Source organism: Montipora foliosa, chromosome 9, assembly GCF_036669935.1.
Source record: "Montipora foliosa isolate CH-2021 chromosome 9, ASM3666993v2, whole genome shotgun sequence".
NCBI lineage: Eukaryota > Metazoa > Cnidaria > Anthozoa > Scleractinia > Acroporidae > Montipora > Montipora foliosa.
This window is the reverse complement of record NC_090877.1, coordinates 47,480,690-47,493,189: the sequence shown is the minus strand read 5'-3', so window position 1 is coordinate 47,493,189 and position 12,500 is coordinate 47,480,690. Positions and strand designations below refer to the sequence as shown.

The window sequence follows — 12,500 nt, the reverse complement described above, 5'->3', positions numbered from 1 at the left end:
GATTGTTTTGTTTGGTTTTCTTTATTTGATTACTTTTCGTCAAGGCTAAACAAAAATAAAATAAAATAAAAATTGTTTTATCCTGTAAATGCGTTGTTTAAGTAAGGCCGGTAAGAATAAATAACCCGGGAGCTCCGCTTTTAGGCTTTGCTAGATCTGAATCATCTTTTCCTGCGACACACTTTAAACTACAAGTTCCGGCTGAGTACAACCCAAACAAAGCAAGGCTGTACTCCGGATCTCGTGCATTTTCTTTTAGGTAGCCGTCTAAAGGAAAAAAGTGACACGATAAAAACAACCAAGAAATATAAAAGAGAGCAATTTCTATTAAACTCCGGCCTACACGCCGCAATTTTTCCGCTGAGTCACGCTATCTTGGCACATTTATTCCTACAACACTATATTTCATTCACACAACACTATGCATTTGCTTACAGTATTTCGCTTAAACAAAACCCACGCAAATCGGTCGGTTATTTGAGAAGAAGGGGTCAACTTTTGTATTAACTCTGAGAACGTACTTCTATGTTTTTCTTGCTTTTATTTCCCTCTCGCATTTTCCGCAAACCGGTCGGTTGACAACGACCGGTGCGGCGTGCCATTTCCCTGGGGGAATAACTCCATTGATCTCTTCGACTGCGGACTGAACCGGAAAGCTACTTTGATTCACTGTTCCAAGCGTCATGTGGAAATCTTGCAGTCGTGTGTGGGGAATATGTTTCTTTACACCCGCAATTTCTTCAAGATCGCGTTCGTTCTGCAGAACCCACTGAGTCAAATCCCGTTGTGATTTCTTGTCAGCCATGAATTGCACATTCTATCTTATCAAACTATATTTCGTGAGGCGTCCAAGAATAAATGTTTAAAAACTGCCCAATTTTCATTCCCTCTTCAGTCGTGTAGCAGCAGTAATAGTCGAACGTGACATGAAGATGTCGACCAGCTTCCCTGTGGACCAGCTTCCGTGTCGAGACTGCGCGGCTGGCCGAACTGTTTCAAAATCGACTCAGCTAGTTCACACGACCAAGAATGAAATTGCTCGTAGAATACTGGCCCATCCAGGACCTCCTTCTGATGGAAACGCAGGGCTGTACACCAGACATTTTTCGGATTTATGACGTAAGTCGAAGAAACGCCAATCACACAACCAAGATAACGCGTGAAAAATAAACAAAGGTGATAAAATAAACAAACTTTTTCGGCTGAAAAAGCGATAACCCATGACTTCCATATTGGTTGAAGGCGACCAAACAATGCCAACTTGACGCGTGAGCAATATTATGAATTTTTAAACCAAAGTAACATGAGAAAACGGAATGCAGTAAAAAATTACTTTTTTTAAAAAGTAACGTTAGTAACGATGGTAACGATAGCTCTTGATCAACGACAAAGTGGTCACTTTCGGGAAGTGGTCGCTTAAGAGAAAATCGACAAAATACTGAATTTATTAACTACTTACATAATGATCTTAACTTATCAGCCAAAATTAGGCAATGGTTTGTTTTCACTGTCACGCTTCAAAAAAAAAAAAATTCGAAACCGTTCAATGAAAAAAAGCCAAGAACTTGGAATGTTGTGGGAGACAAATTCACAAACCATTTCTAATCATTTCCCCAATTCTCAGGTCTGTTCGGTATGTCGTTTCTGAGTTATTTGTCGAAGTGTGGTTACGGTAGACCTTCACGGGCGAAATTTCTGCGATTTTCAGTTTTCTTATAGTAATCAATACTACTTTAAATACACTTTCTAAAGAAAATCCCTCCAAAATGTTAAACAAAGAGCTAGTTATTAACGAAAACATATTTTTGATGGAGGCGGGAAACAACCATTAATAATAATGAAAGACTCGGGCGTGCACGCTGCAGTTTTTTGCTGAGTCAATGGTTACGCTATCTTAGCATACACGCTTTTATTTTATCTTTAGCGTCACGCCAGAAAGCAACAAATGATTTTCATTCACACAACAAGGTCTACATACGAAATGTCTATGTATTTTCTTCCTACGCTTTATTAAAACCCACGCAAATCGGTCGGTTATTGGAGAAGAAATGATCAACTTTTGCGTTAACCCTGAGAACGTACTTCAATGTTCTTTTTTGCTTTTATTTCGCTCTCACATTTTCCGCAAACCGGTCGGTTGACAACGACCGGTGTGGCGTGCCATTTCCCTGGGGGAATAACTCTATTAATCTCTTCGACTGCGGACTGAACTGGGAAACTACTTTGATTCACTGTTCCAAGCGTCATGTGGAAATCTTGCAGTCGTGTGTGGGGAATATGTTTCTTTACACCCGCAATTTCTTCAAGATCGCGTTCGTTCTGCAGAACCCACTGAGTCAAATCCCGTTGTGATTTCTTGTCAGCCATGAATTGCACATTCTATCTTATCAAACTATATTTCGTGAGGCGTCCAAGAATAAATGTTTAAAAACTGCCCAATTTTCATTCCCTCTTCAGTCGTGTAGCAGCAGTAATAGTCGAACGTGACATGAAGATGTCGACCAGCTTCCCTGTGGACCAGCTTCCGTGTCGAGACTGCGCGGCTGGCCGAACTGTTTCAAAATCGACTCAGCTAGTTCACACGACCAAGAATGAAATTGCTCGTAGAATACTGGCCCATCCAGGACCTCCTTCTGATGGAAACGCAGGGCTGTACACCAGACATTTTTCGGATTTATGACGTAAGTCGAAGAAACGTCAATCACACAACCAAGATAACGCGTGAAAAATAAACAAAGGTGATAAAATAAACAAACTTTTTCGGCTGAAAAAGCGATAACCCATGACTTCCATATTGGTTGAAGGCGACCAAACAATGCCAACTTGACGCGTGAGCAATATTATGAATTTTTAAACCAAAGTAACATGAGAAAACGGAATGCAGTAAAAAATTACTTTTTTTTAAAAAGTAACGTTAGTAACGATGGTAACGATAGCTCTTGATCAACGACAAAGTGGTCACTTTCGGGAAGTGGTCGCTTAAGAGAAAATCGACAAAATACTGAATTTATTAACTACTTACATAATGATCTTAACTTATCAGCCAAAATTAGGCAATGGTTTGTTTTCACTGTCACGCTTCAAAAAAAAAAAAATTCGAAACCGTTCAATGAAAAAAAGCCAAGAACTTGGAATGTTGTAGGAGACAAATTCACAAACCATTTCTAATCATTTCCCCAATTCTCAGGTCTGTTCGGTATGTCGTTTCTGAGTTATTTGTCGAAGTGTGGTTACGGTAGACCTTCACGGGCGAAATTTCTGCGATTTTCAGTTTTCTTATAGTAATCAATACTACTTTAAATACACTTTCTAAAGAAAATCCCTCCAAAATGTTAAACAAAGAGCTAGTTATTAACGAAAACATATTTTTGATGGAGGCGGGAAACAACCATTAATAATAATGAAAGACTCGGGCGTGCACGCTGCAGTTTTTTGCTGAGTCAATGGTTACGCTATCTTAGCATACACGCTTTTATTTTATCTTTAGCGTCACGCCAGAAAGCAACAAATGATTTTCATTCACACAACAAGGTCTACATACGAAATGTCTATGTATTTTCTTCCTACGCTTTATTAAAACCCACGCAAATCGGTCGGTTATTGGAGAAGAAATGATCAACTTTTGCGTTAACCCTGAGAACGTACTTCAATGTTCTTTTTTGCTTTTATTTCGCTCTCACATTTTCCGCAAACCGGTCGGTTGACAACGACCGGTGTGGCGTGCCATTTCCCTGGGGGAATAACTCTATTAATCTCTTCGACTGCGGACTGAACTGGGAAACTACTTTGATTCACTGTTCCAAGTGTCATGTGGAAATCTTGCAGTTGTGTGTGGGGAATATGTTTCTTTACACCCGCAGTTTCTTCAAGATCGCGTTCGTTCTGCAGAACCCACTGAGTCAAAACCCGTTGTGATTTCTTGTCAGCCATGAGCACAATTGAAACCGCGTCGTTATATCCATGAATTGCACATTCTATCTTATCAAACCATATTTCGTGAGGAGTCCAAGAATAATTGTTTAGATACTGCCCAATTTTCATTCCCTCTTCAGGCGTGTAGCAGCAGTAATAGTCGAATGAGACATGAAGATATCGACCAGCTCCTTCCGTGTCGAGACTGCGCGGCTGGCCGAACTGTTTTAAAATCGACGCAGCAAGTCTCATATTCTCAGCTAGTTCACTCGGCCAAGAATGAAGTTTCTCGTAAAATATTGCCACATAAGTACGCGTGGTTTCCCCTTCCCTTGGAATACATCTTGGGCTACATCCAGCACCTCCTTCTGATGGAAACGCAGGACTGAACACCAGACATTTTTCGGATTTGTGTGATAATCCGAAAAAGCGCCATTTGGGCAGCCAAAGCAACGCCAGAAGAAAAAACAAAGGTGGTAAAATATACAAACCTTTTGGGTTTAAAATGCGTCGGTAAGCCACGGCTGCCATATTGGTTGGAATCAATAGGGCCGTTTATACGAGAGAAAATAAGCCGCGGCTAACTCTGGCCGCTGCTTACGTAAGCCGCGAACACCCTGTATAAATGGTACAAAATCTACGTTCACGGCTTTCTCAAGCCGCGGCTTATCCTGGCCGGGGAGTTTATACTCGTATAAATAGTTCCTTTCGCGGCTTACATAAGCCGCTCTCGTATAAACGGCCCTAATATCGTTCCCAGAGGCCACGTTCCCTTGACCAGCGGACGGGAACGAAGTCCTGCGTAAGTACGTCATGTATGGGGAATTATTATGTCCTCAATACATATTTACGTCATTACATACGCTTTATGTCCTACGGATATACAGCGCAATGATAACCATACACAGCTAACTGGCTTATACAGAGGTATACACAGTTATACACAAGAATACAGGGTTATATACAGCAATACATATCTAGATAGAGCTATACAGACCTATCCACAGGTATACTCTGTTATACACAGCTATACATACCTATACAGGGCTATACAGAGATATACAGACCTATACACATCTATACAGGGCTTTACACAGCTATACTCAGCTATACAGCGCTATACAGAGGTAAACAGACCTATACACAGGTATACATAGCTATACACAGCTATACAGCGCTATACAGAGCTATACATACCTATACAGGCCTATACAGACCTATAGACAGGTATACATAGCTATACACAGCTATACAGGTCTATACACAGCTATAGAGCGCTATACAGAACTATACATACCTATACAGGGCTATACAGAGCTATACAGACCTATACACAGGTATACATAACTATACACAGCTATACAGCGCTATACACAGCTATAAAGAGCTGTACAGACCTATACACAGGTATACATAGATATACACAGCTATACAGGTCTATACACAGCTATACAGCGCAATACACAGCTATACGTACCTATACAGGGCTATACACAGCTATACAGGTCTATGCAGCGCTATACAGAGCTATGTATAGGTCTGTATAGCCCTGTATAGGTAGGTATAGCCCTGTATAGCTGTGTAGAGCCCTGTATAGCTGTGTATAGCCCTGTTTTACTGTGTATAGCTCTCTATAGCTGTTTATAGCCCTATATAACTGTGTATAGTTCTGTATATCTGTGTATAGCCCTTTATAGCTGTGTATAACCCTGTATAACTGTGTAGAGCTCTGTATAGGCATGTATAGCCGTGAATAGCTCTGTATAGCCCTGTATAGCTCTGTATAGCCCCGTATAGTTAAGTATAGCTATGTATAACCCTGTAGAGTTGATTATAGCTCTGTATAGCTCTGTATAACCCTGAATAGCTGTGTATTGCTGTGTATAGCTATGTATACCTGTGTATAGGTCTGTGTAGCCCTGTATAGGTATGTATAGCTTTGTATAGCGCTGTATAGCTCTGTATAGCTGTGTATAACCCTGAATAGCTGTGTATTGCTGTGTATAGCTCTGTATAGCTGTGTATAACCCTGTATAGCTGTGTATAGCCCTGTATAGGTATGTATAGCTGTGTATAGCTATGTATAGCTGTGTATAGGTCTGTATAGCTCTGTATAGGTATGTATAGCTGTGTATAGCTGTGTATAGCTGTATATTGAACTGTATGGCTGTGTATAGCTATATGTATACCTGTGTATAGGTCTGTATAGCCCTGTATAGCTCTGTATAGCCCCGTATTGCTAAGTATAGCTGTGTATAACCCTGTAGAGTTGAGTATAGCTCTGTATAGCTCTGTATAGCTGTGTATAACCCTGGATAGCTGTGTATAACCCTGTATAGCTGTGTATAGACCAGTGTATAGACCTTTATAGCTGTGTATAGCTATGTATACGTGTGTATAGCTCTGTATAGCTCTGTATAGCCCTGTATAGGTATGTATAGCTGTGTATAGCCCTTTATAACTGTGTATAGCCCTTTATAGCTGTGTATAGCCCTATATAGATGTGTATAGCCCTGTATATCCTTGTATAGCTATGTATAACTGTGTATATCCCTGTATAGCTGTGTATAGCTTTGTATAGCCTTGTACAGCTGTGTATAGCCCTGTGTAGCAGTGTATCGCCCTGCCTAGCTGTATATAGCCCTGTACTGTATGACTGTGTATAGTCCTCTATGCCTATGTATAGCTGTGTATAGAACTGTATAGCTGTGTATAACCCTTTATAGCTGTTTATAAACCTATATTGCTGTGTATAATTTTGTATACCTGTGTATAGGTATTTTAGCTGTGTATGATTACGCTGTGTACCTGTAGGACATAATATGTATGTAATAACATAGTATGTATTGGGTACATAATAATTCCCCATACATAACGTACCTTCCAAGTCCTGTGGGGTAATCCATTTAAGAAATATTTTTAACGTTACAACCACTTCCAACCATTTCCTTTACGGAACAACGAGTTGTTTTCCTGTACGTGAGCTCATTTATAATTCTCCGATTTAACTACAACCCTACGCCCAACTTCCATGTACATTCTTTAACATTGAATCGCCGATGATGGCGGTCGTCGCTGGCTGAGGTAATTCCTGGTTCTGGTTGACCAAAACGTCGGCCTGATTGAGGTCGTTTGTGTCTTTGTTTGCTTCGTCTTCGTTTCATAAATTATTTCGTTCTTCGCAAACAATATCGCACTGCTCCTTTAGAGACAAGAGCTCGGCTCTAAGAGCCGAATTTTCTTCCTTTAATTTATCCAAGGGCTGATTCGTCTTCATGATATCAATATCACTTTTGAGCTCTAAATAAAGCTAATGCACCTATCAATGTTAAGCTCCAGGGAAGGGGGGGGGGGGGTGGTCGGGCAAGGGGTGGGGATTTTGACATTTTCTGGAAACAAGAGTCAAATTCCCCACCCCCGAGACAACATAATTGGCCAAAAGTATCAAAATCCCCCACCCTGGGGCGAGTAAAGGTGGCCAAGATAATTCCATTCAGGCCTTGCTGCACACAATAAGAATGCAATGTAAGTACCACCTTTCATTCAGCCACTTCTCACAAATGTGGGAAGTTCCTTTGAACGCCTTCTGGGTATTTTCCAAGATGGCGAAGTTATTTTCAGGCAACCTCGTTCCCAGGGCCTTTCCCTCACTACTTGGGGAGGGAAAAGCCTTGGGGAAAAAGGTTTATTTCCAAACCCTCTTCATTATCCAAGATGGTGGCCATGTCAAATTCCCCACCCTGGGGATACGTCGTACGATCAAAATCCACGCCCTGGGGACAGACCTCAGCGCCAGGGTAACCCTAGCTGCTATGTAAACACTTCGTTGAAAAACAAAAGAAATGTGTGAGTTCCAGGGTAACCCTCTTGCTAGGGTAACGCTACCACTAAGGTAATCCTAGACAGTGTCTAGGCAACAGTTCCTTGACTAAAAAAAATGTTTCATTCATCTTAACTGTAGAATTTTTTGGTGATTTCACAGTTCTGTGATATAATCCACTTCTGACAGTTGGTTAGCACTTAAGTAACATCTTTCTTGTGGGCTAGATCAGAGAGTTCTTTCTTTAGGGTGGTGTTGAAATCTCCCAGGAAGTTAAACACTATGTTGGTTTGCTTCTTCTTCTTCTTCTTCTTCTTCTTCTTCTTCTTCTTATTATTATTATTATTATTATTATGCAATTTGTCTCGCAGCGTTGTTTTTGGCCAAGGTATGTTACATTGGGGAATGATTGGTGCAAGTTGTCTTGCAACTGTGTTGCAAGACAAGTTGCACGAAAAACTGCACTGTGTGACCTTTACAGGTTGGTGAAAGTATTCAACACAACTGTTGTAATTCAATTGCTTCAAGTTGTATGATCCATTATATCTTTCCAGTTCACACCAAAATAACCCTGCAATGAATTACGTTCACCGTGCTTTATTTGAATATGCGTGAATAATATATACTAGTTACAGATAGATCGTTTTGAAAACGCTGTTGCTCTCATGTAACAGGACCTTAAATGTCCCCTTTACTTGACTGTACAAAATGAACTCAGAACAACTTGGTGACTTGGGCAGTCGTGTTTTACCTCAACTACAAAACGTGGTCTACGAGCCAACGCTCGTGGTCACGAGCTTCTGTCAAAGTGCGAAAACTTCACGAGTCTAGCATTCGTTGAGTCTACAAGTTTGTTCCAAATACTCAAACCTAACCTTATTAATAAAACTATATTGCAAATATTGATATATAGCGGGTGATTTTAATTAATCACTTGGCTGAACTTTGGGCCAATTAATCTGCAACTGTTAGAACCTAGGCCCGGTTGTTCAAAAGCCGATTAACGCTAATACCAGGTTAAAAATTAACCAAGGAGTTTTTCTCTACCCAAATGCTGTTCAACGCTGATATTCGGCAAAACTTTGCATTAGAAGACGTCAATCTTAAAAAAAAAAAAAGAAAAAAGCAAAAGAAACGTTCACCAAAAAGTTGAAAACATGAAACAAAAGTTTACGCTAATCCTGGATTTAGTTATTTGGCTTTCGAACAACCGGGCCCTGAAAGATAAATGAACTCATAAAACAAAAGACCGGCTAAATGACTGTTAAGTCAGGGGAAAAAAGATACAAATTACTCGTTCGATTTCATGAAAAAGCCTCTTGCTCCTGCTCCATACGATCAGTGTTTATATACCAAACAAAAATTCGCACAATTTGTCCGCGTAGATGACTCAGGCTCGTCTCACTTTTGTTTTGGGGGAGGTAGCCTTGCTTTTCACGCGCTCTCGGCTTCTCGCGCCGCGGGATCATATTTGAGTCTCGTATTAAAGTACCATAAAATGCTATCGTGTGGACCGCGCTTCAATTACTAATAGATTTGTAATGGTAATAGGTCTGAGTGGAGTACAATTCAGGGAGTATAAGGGCTAGTAATTTCAAAATAGGCCGATTACTCCCTGAATTGTACGACACCAATCCCTATTATCAATTTATCGTAACTATGACAAAATACGAGAAGATGACGGTGATAATATTTTTATATCTTAATCTGCTCAACTTTCTTAGTTTTTTTTAAATACCCCTGGAAAAAGAAAAATGATTCAAGTACAACTAGGGCGCGCTTGGTGACACGTACAATGAAATCAGGCCGGTTGTTGATAACCAATCAGATTCGAGAATTTTGTAACAAAAAAAATAAAAAATAAAAAAATGCCGAAATCAGGCCGGTTGTTGATAACCAATCAGATTCGAGAATTTTGTAATAGTTACGATAAAGAATAATAATAATAACAAAATAACTGAAAGAAGTGCTACTGGTTACTTGTCATGCAGAATGATCAGATTATGGATATTAGAAGTCAATAGATTGAGTTTCAATCGACTGTCGTAAAACCAAAACCAAAGTAATTACTTTTGGCCAATCAAAATGGACGGCGACAATCCAGTAAACCAATCAAAATTCGAAGTAATTACACGTAGCCGACACAAAGCGCGGGAAAATGTGCACGCGTGAGCCACGGTTGGTTTTGGTTTCACTTCTGATTGGTTGAAAAAGTGGCGCGAGAACTTTGAACCAATCACTGAGTGCGGTAATGCAAAACCAAAGCAATTCACTAATTACCTTCGACACTCAATTGAAAACCGCTCTATACTTTACATTATTAGGGTGCGTTCGATTGACCGTATTCCGGAATAGGAATACATGGAATACAAGTTGGAAATCCTTCGTTTTTGCGGAGATTCACATTAAAATTGTCAACATTTGCTAAAATGCTATGTTAAACATATTTTTATCATCCTTGCAGCTTCGAAACGCGCTAAAGATACTGTTTTAATCATCACTCCACGTATTCTTATTCCGGAATAGGGTCAATCGAACGCGCCCTTAAATTAAATGGTCGCTGCGCGGGTAAGGGTAAAGTCACTTTGTGTAACGCCGATAGTTCCTTCAGTTACGAAACTGGTATCAGTGGAAGCCGACGAAAGTAAAAAATAGCCTGTGTGTTGCAAAAAGCTTTCTTTTGGCAGATATCTCTGTTGCATTGAATGACATTGTATTAATTGGTCTGATTAGGGACGGAAATATGAGGTTAACTTTTCATTTGACCCGATAGCTGAATCCAACTTGCACCAGCAAGGGTTTTTTACGGAAATGGAATCTGCTACCCCATCGAAATGACGTATCTTTACAAGTTACACCGCGGGAATGCTTGCGTATTTACTCAATTGCTCCACAGCAGAAAGCATTTGCTCATCAAGTCTTTAACACATGACGTTTGTACAGATAAATGCAAATTAAATTCTTCTTTGTTTAAAAAGCAGTATTATTTTCTTGGACCGCGCCCGGATTTTCTACGACTACAACATGGTTTGAAACTTCTTTTTCTTTTGGCGATACCTGGTTGTGACCGTTCATCGGGGCGAGGTTGAGGTGAGAGTTTGACTTGTGTACGTAAGGAAGAGGCTGAGCTGATAGAGACTCCGTGGTCCAACCATCGCCGTAACTGTCCAATGGATATGCGGGCTCACCATGCTTAGGAATGTCCAGGCCTGAAATGGAACAGAACATGAAAGTTGAGGTATCGATTTATCGAAGTAGCACTATCGATCCTTACGAGTTACGTTTCAGGTTTACTCTCTTTCCTTTTTGTTAAGCCTTCATTTATACAAGATTCCCTTGCACCATCCCTCCGTAGTTGTCAATGACCACTATTTTAGTTCCGCACTATGTGCTAAAGTGATGCGGCGTGACAATTATCAGACAGGACGACAATACTTCAAAAACAAAATTGTAAAATCGATTCTTGTATTCTGTCTTAAAATATTAAAAGGCGATTCAACTCTTCTTCCTCCTTTTCCCCACCAAAAAAAAAAAAAAGAAATGAACATCAATCATTAAGCCTAAAAGTAATGTAGGAGAACATTGATACATTGAACGCAAGTTAAATGGAGGAGCAGGGATTGCGCAGTGGTGAGAGCACTGAGCTCCCACCAATGTGGCCGGGTTCGACTCCCAGCCGGACTCGGTGTCATATGTAGGTTGAATTTGTTGGTTCTCTATGCTCTTCCGAGAGGATTTTTCTCCAGGTACAGCTCTGGTTCTCCCCTCTCCTCAAAACCACAGCTGTGAATTTGATTTCTGATTTCCCAACAGGCCATTTTCGAGTCGCTGTTTGTCTCGGTTTCGAAGTGAGTTTCGGTGCTCAACTATTGTAAGGGAAATGAGTTTGATTTGCATACGAATACGCAAACTCAAATTCCATTTTAATGGTTGTGCACCAGGACTCACTTTAAAACTGAGGCATGCAACAACTCGGAAATGGGTTATATTAAGGAGTGGGTCAGTTGTTAATTAGTGTAAAACTTCCCGGGGTGGTCTATCTGGATAACCATGCGTGCAAAAGGCTTCTAGCTCAGTCATGGTAAACGACTGCCCAAACTAAGTTTAGTTATTAGTGTAGTTGCCATGGCACCCAATGACGTGACCAATTAAAAGCTCACTTCCGGTTTAGGCTTTAAGTCTTCTGCAGACAGGGAAGGACGGTACTTTATCAACAGTTTATTGCATAGTCTTAATACTTACCCAAGTACCATACCCAATGTAATTGGCATGCATGTCGAAGTCACGTGACCAAAAAACTGTCACTAATGTAACTTTATACATACTAATTAAACTGACTTTCAGCACGGTTTGACAACCGTTCCAATTACATTGGGTACGGTTCTTGGGTAGGTAGTAAAACTACAGAACAAAACGTTGATAAAGCAACGTTTTCCCTGTCTGCAGAAGCTTTCAAAATTAAACCGGAAGTGGTCTGTTATTTGGTCACGTGGCATATTTCAAGTAAAACGAGAATCTTAAGTTATCTGTTAAGTGGGGATGTGACCTGTCACCAAGTTTTGTCCAAACTGTGCGAATCATTTTCAAGATTGACCACCCCCTCACTTTTTGACTACGGATTAGATGACCCACTCCTTAATATACCTGAGTAGTACTGACCCCAGCGCTAAATACATTTGACACTCCAATAAAGCATTAACATTAGTAGTGATTACGTGAAAATGGTAGTAGTAGTAGTAGTAGCAGTATGTAGAAGGGAGGGGTAGTG

The 12,500-nt window shown here is 40.4% G+C and overlaps 1 protein-coding gene across 3 annotated transcripts in view; it reads right to left on the bottom strand.

Moving 5' to 3' along the window:
• Window positions 1-8,313: 8,313 nt before the first annotated feature.
• LOC137972042 (putative ammonium transporter 1) overlaps window positions 8,314-12,500 on the bottom strand; it is a 31,672-nt gene continuing 27,485 nt past the window's right edge. For all 3 annotated transcript variants that reach the window (XM_068818846.1, XM_068818845.1, XM_068818848.1), the window contains exon 10: window positions 8,314-10,941. In XM_068818846.1, the coding sequence (XP_068674947.1) occupies window positions 10,703-10,941 (239 nt within the window). In that variant the 3' untranslated portion in view covers window positions 8,314-10,702. The remainder of the gene's footprint in view (window positions 10,942-12,500) is intronic.